The sequence below is a fragment of the Monodelphis domestica genome, chromosome 8 (genome assembly GCF_027887165.1).
Source record: "Monodelphis domestica isolate mMonDom1 chromosome 8, mMonDom1.pri, whole genome shotgun sequence".
Classification (NCBI taxonomy): domain Eukaryota; kingdom Metazoa; phylum Chordata; class Mammalia; order Didelphimorphia; family Didelphidae; genus Monodelphis; species Monodelphis domestica.
The window spans coordinates 187045746-187062231 of NC_077234.1; the positions used below are offsets into that span (position 1 = coordinate 187045746).

Below are 16486 nucleotides of genomic sequence, written 5' to 3' on the forward strand. Positions count from 1 at the left end.
AAGAAGCTGAACCAAATGGCCAAGGCTGAGAACACAGAGAGAGTAGAGAATCAAGGACAGACTCTTGAGGGTCACCCAAATGAAAAGATGGGAGGCTAAGGAATCAGAAAAGGAAGTGTCAGAGTTGGAGGAGATTCGTGGCACACTCACACTCACACACACACACACACACACACACACACACACACACACACACACACACACACACCAAGGAAAGAGGGTAACAAGAAGGAGGGATAATTAGAAGTATCAAATTCCACAAAGAGGTCAGAGGATAAGGAAAGAAAAAAGACCACTGGATTTAGTAATAAGGAGGTCATTAATGACATTTAGCATTCTATTTTTTTTCAATTTTTCATAGCTCTTATCTTCCTTTCTCTTTCTTCCTTCCTTCCTCTTTCTTTGTTCCTTTCTTTCCTTCTTTCTTTCCTTCCTTCCATCTTAGAATCAATACTCTGTATTGACTCCAAGGCAGAAGAGCAATAAGGGCTAGTGACTTGCTCAGGGTCACACAAGATTAAATGACTTGCTTAGGGTTCCACAGCTAAGAAGTGTCTGAGGGCACATTTGAACCCAGGACCTCCCATAACTAGACTTGGCTCTCAATTCATTGAGCCACCTAGCTATCCCCCTGTGCTATCTTTCTTAATATATAATAGGTAGGAGGCAGCTAGGGGGCTCAATGGAAAGAGTGCTGTGCCTGGAGTCAGAAAGATCTGGGTTCAAATCCAATTTAATTTGACCCTGGATAAGACATTTAACCTCTGTTTGCCTTAATCTATTGGAGAAGGGAATAGCAAACCAGCCCAGTACCTTTTCCAAGAAAACCCCGTGGGCAATAACTGACATGCTATGGGGTCCCAAATGAAGAACAGCAAGCAGATGGGTAACTCTATAGACAGAAAGACTTGGAATTCAAATCTTGCCTCAGACACTTACTAGCTGTCTGAACCTGGGGTGAGATACTTTAACCTCTCTCTACCTCAGTTTCCTCATCTACAAAATGGGGCCAAGAATGGCACCCGCTTTCTGAGGTTGTTGTGAGATAATATCTGTAAATATTGCTTAGCAAAGTGCCTGGCTCTTAATTGCTTATTTCCTGGCTTCCTAGTAGGTACACAATAGATATCTTAACGAATAAATGGTTATAAATACCAATTACTATAGTATCTTGTTTAAAAAGGTGTCCTGAGGGACTAGTGAGATGTGAAGGGCTATCTGCCTCTGCATCAAATAGCTCGGCTGCTCTACTTATTTATTGACAACCTCTTTTTTCTGCTTTTTTGTGTTTTTTTCTCTCTCTTCTCTTCTGGTAAAGTTGTTCGCCTTCTCTTCTTGCTTCTGTCAATGAGAATCTAGCAGCCCTTCTCACTTCTCATTGCCCATTTGAGAACTGGAAATCAAATAAGGAGTTTGTGAGATTGTACATCCAGTAAGAGTAAAAGGACCCTGTGCTACGCAGCACTCCCCGGCACGTGCGTGAGCTTTGACTCTTTTTTTGTCTGCCGTCTAAAATACACTCTACAGTTGTGCACTGAGCCTACGCTTTGACCCAACCACACTGCTGACAGGTCTCTATGCAAAGATTAGAGAAAAAGAAAAGGATCTGCTAGGACAGAAGCACTGATAGCAGCTCCTTTGGTGATGGAGGAGAACTGGAAACCGAAGGGACGCCCATCAGTCGGGGCACGGCTGCGGTACAGGATTGTGATGGAGCGATGAGCAGGGGGATGCCAGAAAGTAAATCGAGAAGGTCTACGTGGCAAAACGACATGAGCAGAAACAGGAGAGCTTTGGGGGCAGTAACACAGCCTGGTAACGAGGGTCCAAAGAGAAAGACCAGCACAGTGGTCCGAGACAGCTCCAAGAGCCCAGCAGCAAAAACGCTCTCCACCTCCAGAGAGAAAACTGTCAAACTGAGCGTAAATGGAAGCACAATTTTTTCCACTTCATTTTACGTGCTTCTCTGCCTTCCCCCAAACCCCTCCCAACAACACGGCTAACGTGGAAATGTTTTGTGACACTTTATATGTATAATGGGTATAAGTGGAGGGAGGGGGCAGAGCAAGGGAGGGGACGTGGAACGGGACATAAATGAGGCTGCTTTATAGCTGAGCTCCAAGGAGATGTGGTGTCACCATACCATGCTTCATAAGAACTGGACTGTCGGAGAACTTTTAGAGGAATCCTCAGTTCTCCTAGGAATTCATCTCCAAATTTCAAATTACTGGCATTCCACAGGTCAACCCTGAAACGAAGCAACAATAAATAGCACAAATTTAATTTAAAGCTGGAGAAAAGAGAGCAATTTGACGAACCCAAATCCTCACGGTGATAAGCATCGATACTCATTTATTTAACATTCATAAGGCATTTGCTATGTACAATATGTGCTATTCTTTTTTTAATATTTTTATATTTATATTTATATATATAATATTTATATATATTTATATATATATTTTATATTTTATTTGATCATTTCCAAGCATTATTCGTTAAAGACATAGATCATTTTCTTTTCCTCCCCCCCACCCCCCATAGCCGACGTGTAAATCCACTGGGCATTACATGTTTTCTTGATTTGAACCCATTGCTATGTTGATAATATTTGCATTAGAGTGTTCATTTAGAGTCTCTCCTCTGTCATGTCCCCTCAACCGCTATATTCAGGCAGTTGCTTTTCCTCGGTGTTTCCACTCCCATAGTTTATAATATGTGCTATTCTAGGTGGTGGAGAAGAGCAATACGTAGACCCTGATTTCAAGGACTACTTCTGTTTATTTAATTTTATTTCTTTTTTTCTTAAACTCTTACTTTCTCTCTGAATCACAATTCTAAGACAGAAGGGCCAGGACTAGGCAAACTGGGTGAAGTGGCTTGCCCAGGGTCATTCAGCTATTGAACCTAGGTCCTCCTCACTCCAGGGCTGGTGCTCCATCCACTTACCTAGCTGCCCCTTTTATTTTATTTCGAAATAGGATACAAGATGTCTTGGGATATAATATGCAAAGTAAGAGAACCATAGAAATAAATGTAGAATCTCCTCTGGAAGCTTTGGAAAACATCTCTGTTCTTCCAAAGATAGAAGGGGAAGGTAAATGGACCACATACTTTATTCCCTTAAAAGTTTCCTCTAATAGGGGGCAGCTAGGTGGCTAAGTGGTTGGAGAGTCAGGCCCAGAAATGGGAGGTCCTGGGTTCAAATCAAGCCTAGGACCCTTCTTAGCTAAGTGACCCTGGGCAAGTCACTTAACCCTCACTGCCTGGTCCTTTTGCCTTAGGACCAATACACAGTATTGATTCTAAGATAGAAGGTTAAGGATTTAAAAAAAAAGTTTCTTCTACTGCAAAATTTTATGATATTAATAAGTACATCTCTACTCCACTGAAAGACTAACTCATTCATTTCAGCATTCTCCACCCTTCCCATTTTCCTGTGGAGATGCCTTAGTGAGCACAAAATGGATTATATAAAGTGGAAAGCTTCATGAACTACATATGCCACATACCAAACTTCAAACATCTAATCCCCAGGTTATTACTAAATAATGCAAATTATTCCTCATGGTGATGAGTTTGTTATTCAGGAATGACACACAAAATGGGTAGGATAACTCAGAAAATGTTTGACCCATTCCAAAGCCTGGGCTTTCTTTTCTTTTTTTCCTTATCCGTTTCCTTATTAGTTGTCCATGGCAATAAACTCCTGTATCCCATTAAACTAAAATCAATCAATTCATTAAATCTAGCACGGAATTCTCTCAGCCCCCTGGAATAGAGGAGCCCCAACACCTGCCAATCCCATACCGCCATATGGCCCGGCAGAACCAAACGAAAATAACAAATACTCTCAAACTAAAATAATCCCACGCAGTGAGAGGGAGTAACTGCCCACAAATATCTACCTACCAAACCACAGAACTATTTTTGTAGGAAATCACCTTGACGATCGGACCCTCCGCCTCTCCTTTGCCCAGTGGTCTGGCCATCTCTGACACAGGGAGAGAATGACTAATCCCTCCTCTGGGGCTGTGTCAGCATCTCCATCACCTTTATGATTCCCCTCTGAGTGGCCTGCACTTTGGAAGGGGCTCCCTGATCTTGGAGGCTTAACTGCCTTTAAATGCTACGGCAAAGGGCCAGCTTGTTCACACGCTAAGTCTTCCCAGCAGTATATTCTGACATCTTGGTATTCTAAATGGAGCTGAGAATCTAATATAAAAGTCCTCGTCACCAGTGGGGTGGGTGGGCTGAGGTCGGGGACAGAGGAGGGAATCCAGGCAATTGTATCGTTATTATCTTGGGCAAACTAAAACAGGAACTGTCACCATACAAAACCTACCGTACACAAAGAGTGTTATCATGAGGAATAAACGAACATTTAGAAGACGACAGAGGCAGAACTCTGGATTACAATTTACCACAGCAGACTATTTTCAGTTTAACTAAAAGAGAATTTCCAATCTCTAATTGATGATTTACTATAAGACATGGAAACTCCCAAGGAAGGGGTGCTTTTTTTCCCTTCTCCCCCTCTCTGTCTTCTTCCTCCCCCCTTTTCTCTGTCCCCCCTTTCTGTCTCTTATCTTCCCCCCCTTTTCTCTTTCTCTCCTTCTACCCCACCACTTTCTGTTGTCCCCCTTCACCTTCCTCCCTCCATCTCTCTCTGTCTCTTCCTCAGGCTCCTTCTTTTCTTCTCTCCTTTGCTTCCTTTAAGGAACATATTAAGCTGTTGTTTTTGTTTGCCTGCTTAAAAAAATAATGACTTCAGTCTTTAATCCACCCTTCACTCTGCCCTCCCCCCACACCCCCAACAAAGAACACGGTCCTGTCTCTACAAGAAAAAAGGGAAGTTGCAGGCTGAAGGAACATCTGGTACCACACGGCAATTTTAATGAGAACTTGTCATTTTGTACAGTCTTCTTCTGGAACATTAAAGAGGACAGCCTCCAGTTGCACAATTCTGAAGTGCTGAAAATTAAAAGCATTAACTAGGCAAATGCAAAATCTATGATCAAACCAGGATATGCCTTTCAAATATATAGTTTCTTTCCCCGGGGATTCAAATGTAAAGAGAAAGACATAGAAACAAAAGCTGTCTGTCTGCTCCTGTGATGGGAAGAGGAAGTGTCGGAGGGGAAGGGGAAAAGACAGTCAGAGAACATTTTGTACAATCTCAGAATAAGCCTTCAATCTGCTTTCCTTGATTTTATTAGTGTCAAAGCTTTCCCTTACTGTCTCATCCTAAATCTCTTTACTAGCTTTCTTCTTTTCTTTTTCCTTCCTTCCTTCCTTCCTTCCTTCCTTCCTTCCTTCCTTCCTTCCTTCCTTCCTTCCTTCCTTCCTTCCTTCCTTCCTTCCTTCCTTCCTTCCTTCCTTCCTTCCTTCCTTCCTTCCTTCCTTCCTTCCTTCCTTCCTTCCTTCCTTCCTTCCTTCCTGTCTCTCTCTCTCTCTCTCTCTCTCTCTCTCTGTTTCTCTCTGTCTCTCAATTTGCAAGATATTTTGTGTTGGTGTGAGAAACAAAAGAGGAACTTTTCCCCTGAATATAATTTGTATTACTAATGTGGCTATGTTTGTCTGGAAATCATACCTTCTAAAGGGAAAGCTACCCTCATTTTACCCAAGTCATGTTGATGAATGTTTCTAAAGGTCTCATTTTGAATAAACTAGAGCATGTGTTCTTTGTTAAAGGAATATTTTTTTCAATGAGAATTTCTGGATATGGTACCAGATAGAGCCATCTTACTGTAAAGAATGAGAAATTATCTGCGACTCTGGCAGCATAAAATTCCAAATGACCCTAAAATTTTTGTGGTTTGGTCATTTTTCAGATGTGTCCAAATTTTCAAAACTCCTTTCTGGAGTTTTCTTGGCAGAGGTAGTGGAATGGTTTGCCATTTCCTTCTCAAGTTCATTTTACAGATGAAGAACTGAGGCAAACAAGGTTAAGTGACTTGCCCAGGGTCACATAGCTAGTAAGTGTTTAAGACCATATTTGAACTCAGATCTTTCTGAGTATAGGCTCCACTCTCTAAACATTAGCTATCCCTGATTCTTGTGTTCAACCTCTACTCCCTTTAAAGATAAAGAAAATGGGTAGCTGACAGGATAAGTGATTTGCCCAAAGTGAAATAGTTGGCAAGCATCAGGAGTAGGATTTGAACCCAGGACACTTGACTTCAGAGCTAGAATCTTAGAGTTAGAAGAAACCACAGAGTTCAGAACCCTGCCTACTGCATAAATCCCCTCCAACAAAATTCCTCCATAAATGATCACATACTGTCTGCTTCAATATCTTCCTTAGGTAGGGAACAATAGTTAGCAATTTACATCATTGAAATAAACAAAATAATGAAAATAAAATAACATTAAGAAAACAAATATATAAAAATTAAATATAAATAAAAATAAATATTTTCCACTAACTTATTAAAAGGCTAGTTATGCTTTTTTAACATCATTACATACTTATTTTGATAATACTGATTCTTGATGGCATATCACTGAGAGTTCCCCAAGTGTACACCACAAGGCAATTTATAACAGGAAGCAACAACTATAAATCTCTCCGGTGAAAAGCTAGCCTAGGAAATAAGGGGCTAATAGAAAAGCATGAGTGGGAATTCCAGTCTGTTTTCCTCAAGAGGAGTGGAAAGTTGGCACATTTTCGCAAATCGGCAAGTGTGATGTGAGCGTATTTCACTAGTAATTTTACAAATTGAGATCTGAGCAGGTCAGGCTGGGTGGAGGAGGGGAATAGGAAGAATTCTTGGGAAAAGAATGTTGGTGATTACTGTCTGACTCTCTGGAATGTGGCTACAGAAAATGGCTCTTTGCTTACATAGCCAACTTGCTTTTCTTTGCTGGACCACAGGGGATGCTCTTATTCACCTGCATTCCCCGTGGCTGCCACTGAGAGTATCAGGATGCCACAGAAAGAAGATCACAAAAGAAAACACTAGCTATAGGTAAATGCCTAACAAAGACCCTGTTTCTATGACAACATGCTTGAAAGGAACAAGAGAAGTTAAATATAGGCTATGTGGACAAAATAATTTCAACAGGGAATGACGCTTAACATTTTCCATATGGCAAGAGGAGTTCTTAGAAAAGGAAGCACTTTCTGGCCTGAAGGTTGGGAGTGCCTTAATTATTCCACAAATAGTACAGGATAGAAAGAATCAAAATATGAATCTTACAAGGGACACTGGACAACTGGCCCTTTCTCTGCCCGCCCCTTCCTCTCGGGCAATCCCATTGACCATTGATGCGTTGTCTTAGCTAGGCTGCCTCCTCTCAGTCCAGGTGTCACTCAGAGGGCAAGAACTTGTTAAAAGGAATAACCTGGGGCATGGAAGGGGGGATTTTTTCAGAACCACCATGTCCAGCCAGTTACTAGCCAAAGGGATGTGTGTGTGTGTAAAATTACAACAAAACCAATGATGACAAAAATATAATTAAACATTCACTTAAGACCCTACAGATTTATTGAGTATAGATGATGAAAACCATGGGTTGTATTATGAAACTCCTAGACATTCATCTCGCCTCGCTGATCCAGGATACTTTTCCCTATAAATCTCATGTTCTTTTTTTTCTTCTTTCTTTCTTTCTTTCTTTCTTTCTTTCTTTCTTTCTTTCTTTCTTTCTTTCTTTCTTTCTTTCTTTCTTTCTTTCTTTCTTTCTTTCTTTCTTTCTTTCTTTCTTTCTTTCTTTCTTTCTTTCTTTCTTTCTTTCTTTCTTTCTTTCTTTCTTTCTTTCTTTCTTTCTTTCTTTCTTTCTTTTTGGTTACAATACTCATTTTATTTCCCTCCCTCCCCTCTACCCACCCTTCCTGAAGTAAATCTCATGTTCTGAGTAGATTCTGGATTAAACAGATTTTTCATTTTAGACCTCAGGGTTATTGTTCAGTCATTCCCATTGTGTCCAATCTTCTTGACCCCATTGGATGTTTTCTTGGCAAAGATACTGGAGTGGTTGGCCATTTCCATCTCCATTTCATTTTACCAATGAGGAAACTGAGGCAAACAGGGTTAAGGGATTTGCCCAGGGTCACACAGGTAGTAAGCATTTGGGGCCAAATTCAAACTCAGGTCTTCTTCCTGAGCCTAGGTGCTGTGCTCTATCCACTGTTCTACCAAGCTGTCTCCAGAATTAGGGTACACTCTATATAGTGGATTATAATGACAACAGAAACTTTACAGTTATAATGTACTTCAATGACACCATTATTTTCTTTACCCTTCATAACAACCCTGCCAGGTAAACAGAGAAAGTATAATTATCCTCCTTAAAAAAAAAGGAGAAAATAAGATAAACCAATGAGATAATAATAACAATAAACCAATAAGAAAACAGAGGCTTGGGTTTGCCTGGCGGAAAAGCCAAAGCTTTTAAGAAGGTCTTCTAAATTTAAATCACATACTCTGACTAATAAATTGACCTATTTTCTTGAGTGCCAATTAATAAATAACCAGAATTCCTTTTCTCAATCATCCTAATTTCTGGAATTCTCATGATGAAACTTGAATTTGTAAACAATAGCTTCACATTTCCTAAGGTTTAAATTATCAAGAGAATCTAAACACACATCTACTCATCCTTCAAAGCACGCAAGGAATATCCAATTAAAACTGTCAAGTAAAAAAGATTTATTTTCTCAGTTACCTAATCTCAAGTTTGTCAACATCCTCTTCTTCAAAGTCAAAATGGGACTTTTTGCTGTAGCTACAAGGTCTGGTCACCTGATGGAGTAGAAGAGAAAAACATTTTGAAACACCACTCCAAAAAGGAAAAACCAAGTTCTTATAAGATCTCTTATACATATTCAGAAAAATTCATCCAACCTGTCATGACATGAAAGAAAAGTCTACCTTAATAGTGTTTCTGAAAGCATCTAGATCAAGATTAACCTGGGGCCCATAAAATGTGTTTTTTCTTTTAATTGATAACTTTATTTCAAATTGGTTTTCTTTGTTATTCTATGGACTTTATTTTGTGCATTTAAAGGCATTATTCTAAGAAAGGGTCCATAGGCTTCATTCGATCACCAAAAGGGTCCATGATACCAAAAAAAAAAAAAACCAGTTAAAATACTTGACCAAGCATTTATTTACAAATTTATGGCCTCTGAGACACAGGCCTGGGCACCGAAGACTTGGTTTCTACTCTTTTATTTCTCAAATGAATTCAACTGAAGCATCTACAATGTGCCAGACAGATTTACTAGGTACTTTGTGTCAATTGTACTGATTTGTTAAATGTGAAGGTTCTAGTTTTGTGAAGTGGAAGGGGCAGAGGAATCACTGAGAAGAGATGATGATGTAAAAAATGAGAAAAAAGAGCAGCTAGGCATCTCAGTGGATAGAGAACCAGGCTTAGAGATAGGAGGTCCTGGGTTCAAATAAGCTATTTCCTAGCTGGAAAACCTTGGGCAAGTCACTTAACTCCAATTGCCTAGCCCTTTCCACTATTCTGCCTTGGCATGAATACTTAGAATTGATTCTAAGATGCAAGGCAAAGGTTTAATTGAGAAAGAGATGAGAGAGAGAGAGAGAGAGAGAGAGAGAGAGAGACAGAGAGAGAGAGAGACAGAGACAGAGACAGAGAGAGAGACAGAGACAGAGACAGAGAGAGAGACAGAGAGAGAGACAGAGAGAGAGACAGAGAGACAGAGAGAGCAAGAGAGCGAGAGAGAGCGAGAGAGAGAGAGAGAGAGAGAGAGAGAGAGAGAGAGAGAGAGAGAGAGAGAAGGGAGAGAGATTCGGAGAAAGCAGGAGAGGCAAAATAATGCCTCAAGGAGCTTACTGGCTTATGCCACCACCCAGGATAATATCTGGAAAGGTGAACTCAATCTAATTATTCTACAGGACTCCACTCCTCATATGTCCATAAGGGGTAGAGGGAAGGGAAGGGGATGTGATCCCTATGGTTTTCCTCAGTCACTTAGTCTCTTGATAAGTCTTCTAGCGGCCAGGGGCAGGGGAAGGAAGTACTAGGAAGGTGGAACTTCAGGGAAATGGTCAGAAGACCCTGCCATGAAGAGAAATTGGGGAGGTTATAGAGAGATTCTAGTTCTGTGTCCTCAGAGCACCTGAATGAGACAGCATTACCATCTCTAAGCAGGAAGACAACTTTGGGCTATCATTCAACAATTCGATTTGAAATGGACTCAAATGCTGACAACTACAGAGCTCTCCCTTGCACTTAGTAATGTCCTTCCCAGTGGAAATCATTGCCTCTGCCCATTCCTGTGGGAGCCCTGAGTGAGTTCCAGTCCAGGACCATCATTTCAGGAAGTGTCCAGAGCATCTGAGTTTACCTCCTGCCTATCTCCACTCTTGGTTCTCCCCACTTTTCCGCCAGCAAGCACCATATCTCCTGCTCCTTCCAGCTCTCCTTATGGGCTGTGTTCTCTCAACTGTAATATAAGCTCTTGGAGGGTAGGACTTGTCACTACCTTATTTACATGACTGTTTAATAAATACTTTTTCTATCATTTATGTTTTGCATTTACTTTTCTGTGTTCATGTTGTCAGCTATCATTATTGTTGTTTTCTACAACAACAACAACAACAACAAAATTTAAACTTCTGGAGATAAAGGACAATTTCATTTTTGTCCTTGAATTCCTAGGGATGACCATAGAGCCTGACGCATGGTAGATACTTAAATTCTTGTGGAATGACTAAAATAACTTCTCCTTTGTATGTGAAAATTTATTTAAAATTTTTTATTAATGTCAGTGTAGCAACCTATATTCAATGAAGGAAAAGGGGGAAAAGTATAAATTTCATTATAAAAACATGTGGTTAACAGACAAAAGAAAAGGCCCATTTTGCTTTATTGAAGAGAGTTCTCTCTATGAGTTTGTTGTGCTAGGTGGAAGAAACACTACTTTCTGAAGTTTCTTTTTCCTTTTTAAGCCAAAGTAACACAGAGGAATCATGTACCCCACCCATGAGATAACCACAACTCAAGCTGATAAAATAGAACACCAAAGTAATGGAAATGATGTCTGAACCACTTCATCCTGTCCCTGAATGTAGTTTTAAAAACAAAATCCCTCACCTGGACATAAGAATAGTACTTAGGGATTTTATTTCCATTAATAGTCTTCTTTTTGCACATTAATAAGCATGGAGGCAAATCCATTTCCTTGCAGTCAAAGCAAATAAAAAATTGTAAAAACAAACATATTTTCTTTCTTGATATTTTAAAAGTGACTTTTGGGTCCTTGAAGTATGAAAGAAATTGATAATGAAGCCCTTTGTTGAGGTACTGTAGAATGACTTGAATTCTTACATTTTCTTATGTACCTCCCCCCCCACCCCCAATTCTCTTCCAAGATTAATTTACAGATCGCTGAACCTTTGCCACTGGATGCCACCAGCCATAAAATATGCACTGTGTAAATAACAAGAGCAACAATAACAATTCCGACTCTTTATTTAAAGCCCAATTAAAATACGATTTCTTCTAATAAGCCTGCCCTAATTCCTCCAGTTGTTAATAGCATTTCCCTCTCTTAGACCTCACATGACACTTTACCTTATATATATAGTCTTACACATTATTTTGTAGTGATTACCTTAGTGAGTGTGTTTATATCCTCCCACTAGAATAGAAGCTCCATGAGGAATAGGGAGATCCCTCCAGAAAACCTTATATTTGCCCTAGGCTCTGCCGAGCATGCTGTTCTACACACAATTAACACTTAATATCATTGTTATTGTTTTCATTGTTAGCAAAATTTACTAACATAAACTTAAGCCTGAAAGTCATGCTCTATGACCTGTATTGGTTTACACATAGACTACGTTTTTCCCCATAAGGTGATTTACAGCCATGCTCTCATAGTGAAAAAATGACCAAGAAGATGATAGAAGTTGTGGCAAAAATGAACAAAATAGCTCTTGTTCTAATGATAAGAAAAAGTTTTTTTTTTTAAATTCACAGTAAATATTAACATATGTAAATATGGTAATTATCTTCAATTATTTTTCAGGGTATACCTCTGGGTATGTTTCCTGTCAATTTAGCAAATATGTATTAAGCACCTATTATATTTCAAGGCATTCTTACTAGGTATTTCCTCCCTCCCTCTTTCTCTCTCTCTCCCTCTGTCTCTCTCCCCCCTCTCTCTGTCTCTGTCTCTCTCTCCCCCCTCTTTCTGTCTCTCCCTCTCTGTCTCTGTCTCCCTCTCCCTCTCCCTCTCCCTCTCCTTCTCCCTCTCTCTCTCTCTCTCTCTCTCTCTCTCTCTCTCTCTCTCTCTCTCTCTCTCTCTCTCTCTCTCTCTCTCCCCCTGTCCCTCTCCCTTTCTGTCCCCCTCTCTGTCTCTCCCTCTCTGTCTCTGTCTGTCTGTCTGTCTCTCTCTGTCCCCCTCTCTCTGTCTCTCCCTCTATGTCTGTCCCTCTCTGTCTGTCTCTGTTCTCTCTATCTCTGTCTCTCTGTCTGTCTGTCTGTCTGTCTCTCTCTCTGTCTCTCTCTCTCTCCTTGCATAGGGTTACACAGCCAGGAAGTGTCTGAGTCCAGATTTGAACACAGGTCTTCCCATTCTGGGCCCGGCTCTCTTGATCCAATCACTAAGCTATCTAGGTTTCCATTTACTTGGCATTTTCAAAGACTATAATAGTGGTACATCTCCCCCATTAACCTCTACGGTATCTATTTTTTCCTTGCAGTCTTCCTCTACTTTCATACTCTCTGCCTTCTCCTCCTGATATTAGACTGACAACTTTCCGCTCCCAGTTCTAGCCCTGACTCCAGCTAAACAGTAATGTAATTTGGGGTAACTGGCTTCACCTCTGAGCTTTAATTTTCTGATTTGTAAAGTAGAGCTAGCTCGAATCTGCCTCTCAGGGAGGTTCCGAGGCTTGAAGGGAAACTCCACGGCTGAGCTTGGCTAAATACTCTAGCAGTAAGTAATGGCACTGAGAATGTGCCGGGAGCGGGTTTAGTAGTTGAAGACAGTCATGTGGCTGTTTCAGAGGAGCCGCAGAGCTGGCCTTGCCTTTTTTCTCTTTTCGCCACATTTTCCGTCCTCCTTTCCTTTATCGCCAGGACCTGCCTGTACGACCAGGGCCAGGTGGAGGGTGTGGCAAGTGATGCTCCCCAGGACTCACTGCCTAATGTGACTGGCAGGACCCAGCTTGGGAAAGGGAGGCACGAAGACCCCCGCAGTCTTGGGGATTAGCGCCGTCGTGCAAATGACTAGACTCTATAACAGAGGCTGGCCTCAGTCATGAAAAGCTGCGGAAAAACCCTGCCTGGGATGCTCCTGGACAAGTCCCTTTCTTTTTCTTCTGCTGTAAAATTAAACTCCTCTTCTCACAGGCTTCAGTGAAAACTCCTCTGTCCATAAAAGCACTTTGCAAGCCTTAAGGCACTCTAAATGCTCTCTTTCTCATCATTAGAGCTAATGGGATCTGGGGCTCCTTTGGTCAGATCTCCCCATTTTACAGGTGAGGGAACCGAGGCCCCACAGGTGGTCGAGCCCAGGTCCTCTGGCCTCTAGCATTCTTTTTCATTCCATTGCACCAGGCACCACATTGCGCAGGGCATTCTGCATGCAACTCTGCCACAGGCTGTTCTAGTGAAAGCCTAGAAGCCACTGGAGAGGGGAATCCTCCCGGAGCCCCAAGGTTCCCCTTCAGGCCCTTCTGGCTCCACTCTCCTAGGAGGCTGCCTGTAAAAGGCAAAATGAAGCGTGGCTCTGTTTCCTTCACCCTCATTGTGGCTTACTTGCTGCCTTATTTTGGGGGGGGGGGGCAGGGGCTGATCACTTTGGTTTCTCAGGCTCCTCCTGCACCCTTTTTTTTAAATAGCTGGGTGAACTTCAAAGTCAGTTTTCAGACTGTGTTAGCAACATGAAAAAAATATATTTATTTATTAGCTGAGGGTCAAGCCAGACAAGGAGAGCTGATAATAAGGGAGGAATCTAGGCTGCTAGACAGGAGGCAACAAAGGATGGCCATTTTAGTCCCACTCAGAAAACCAGGGTTTTTTAACCTTTTATCCCAATGGTTTGTTCCTTGGCCCAAACTATACTGTAATATGAACTCAAGAGCCAGAGAATGATCTAGTGGTTGTGGAAAAGCAGAGGCAGCCAGATGAGATTCTTCTTCTTTTTTTTACAAAAGGCTTTTGACCAAAGTCATCCACATTGGTTATCTAGATGAAGAAGTCCATAGACTAGCATTTTTCTATAGGTTTTTTTTTTCTGGTAATTTTTTTTTTACTATTTTTCTACAGTTCCCTGTTCCTTAATTGGCCTCTACATTTTTTTTATCCTTACCTTCCATTTTTAGAATCAATACAAGCAGAAGACCAGTAAGGGCTGGGCATTGGCAGTTATGTGACACAGCTAGGAAATGTTCAAGGTCACATTTGAACCCAGGCCCTCCTATCTCTAGGCCTGGTTTTCTATTCACTACATGGTTTAGATGCCCCCAATTGGCTTTTCCTTCTTAAAATGTATAAATTTAATTCATTTCAATACTATTAGGCTCCCACAAGATGGAAGGCGCTGGACAAGGGAACGGAGATGAGCTGGAAGAATATAATAAAATTAAAATCTAGGAAACTGTTTCAAGTATTGGGATAGTGTGTGTGTGTGTGTGTGTGTGTGTGTGTGTGTGTGAGTGTGTGTGTGTGTGTATTTTTAGAGAGAGAGAGAAGATGGGTGAGAGAGTGAGAGAGACAGGGAGGGAGGGGGAATGGGAAGGAGGGTGGGAGACAGACAGAGACAGAAAGGGAGAGAGAAAAAGAGGAAGAGAGGATGAAAAGAGAGAAGGAGAAAGAGAAGAAGAGAGAGAGGGAGGGGGGAAAGGAGGGAGAGTGGGAGACAGAGAGACAGAAAAAGAGAGGGAAAAAGAGAAAGAGAGGATGAAGAGAGAGAAGGAGAAAGAGAAGAAGAGAGAGAGGGAGGGAGGGGGGAAAGGAGGGAGAGTGGGAGACAGAGAGACAGAAAGGGAGAGGGAAAAAGAGGAAGAGAGGATGAAGAGAGAGAAAGAGAAAGAGAAGAAGAGAGAGAGGGAGGGAGGGGGGAAAGGAGGGAGAGTGGGAGACAGAGACAGAAAGGGAGAGAGAAAAAGAGGAAAAGAGGATGAAGAGAGAGAAGGAGAAAGAGAAGAAGAGAGAGAGGGAGGGAGGGGGGAAAGGAGGGAGAGTGGGAGACAGAGACAGAAAGGGAGAGAGAAAAAGAGGAAGAGAGGATGAAGAGAGAGAAGGAGAAAGAGAAGAAGAGAGAGAGGGAGGGAGGGGGGAAAGGAGGGAGAGTGGGAGACAGAGACAGAAAGGGAGAGAGAAAAAGAGGAAGAGAGGATGAAGAGAGAGAAGGAGAAAGAGAAGAAGAGAGAGAGGGAGGGAGGGGGGAAAGGAGGGAGAGTGGGAGACAGAGACAGAAAGGGAGAGAGAAAAAGAGGAAGAGAGGATGAAGAGAGAGAAGGAGAAAGAGAAGAAGAGAGAGAGGGAGGGAGGGGGGAAAGGAGGGAGAGTGGGAGACAGAGACAGAAAGGGAGAGAGAAAAAGAGGAAGAGAGGATGAAGAGAGAGAAGGAGAAAGAGAAGAAGAGAGAGAGGGAGGGAGGGGGGAAAGGAGGGAGAGTGGGATACAGAGAGACAGAAAGGGAGAGAGAAAAAGAGGAAGAGAGGATGAAGAGAGAGAAGGAGAAAGAGAAGAAGAGAGAGAGGGAGGGAGGGGGGAAAGGAGGGAGAGTGGGAGACAGAGAGACAGAAAGGGAGAGGGAAAAAGAGGAAGAGAGGATGAAGAGAGAGAAGGAGAAAGAGAAGAAGAGAGAGAGGGAGGGAGGGGGGAAAGGAGGGAGAGTGGGAGACAGAGACAGAAAGGGAGAGAGAAAAAGAGGAAAAGAGGATGAAGAGAGAGAAGGAGAAAGAGAAGAAGAGAGAGAGGGAGGGAGGGGGGAAAGGAGGGAGAGTGGGAGACAGAGACAGAAAGGGAGAGAGAAAAAGAGGAAGAGAGGATGAAGAGAGAGAAGGAGAAAGAGAAGAAGAGAGAGAGGGAGGGAGGGGGGAAAGGAGGGAGAGTGGGAGACAGAGACAGAAAGGGAGAGAGAAAAAGAGGAAGAGAGGATGAAGAGAGAGAAGGAGAAAGAGAAGAAGAGAGAGAGGGAGGGAGGGGGGAAAGGAGGGAGAGTGGGAGACAGAGACAGAAAGGGAGAGAGAAAAAGAGGAAGAGAGGATGAAGAGAGAGAAGGAGAAAGAGAAGAAGAGAGAGAGGGAGGGAGGGGGAAAGGAGGGAGAGTGGGATACAGAGAGACAGAAAGGGAGAGAGAAAAAGAGGAAGAGAGGATGAAGAGAGAGAAGGAGAAAGAGAAGAAGAGAGAGAGGGAGGGAGGGGGGAAAGGAGGGAGAGTGGGAGACAGACAGAGACAGAAAGAGAGAGAGAAAAAGGAAGAGAGGATGAAGAGAGAAGGAGAAAGAGAAGAAGAAGAGAGAGGGGGAAAAGGAGGGAGGGTGGGAGA

The 16486-nt window shown here is 42.2% G+C and overlaps 1 protein-coding gene across 1 annotated transcript in view; it reads right to left on the minus strand.

Annotated features, from left to right (window-relative positions):
• The window catches only part of RASA3 (RAS p21 protein activator 3), a 313259-nt gene that overhangs the window by 69347 nt on the left and 227426 nt on the right, over positions 1 to 16486 (minus strand). Inside the window, exons 8-9 of the mRNA XM_056808512.1 lie at positions 8671 to 8747; positions 2144 to 2248 (exon numbers count right to left, since the gene is read on the minus strand). Of these exons, the coding sequence (XP_056664490.1) occupies positions 2144 to 2248; positions 8671 to 8747 (182 nt within the window). The remainder of the gene's footprint in view (positions 1 to 2143; positions 2249 to 8670; positions 8748 to 16486) is intronic.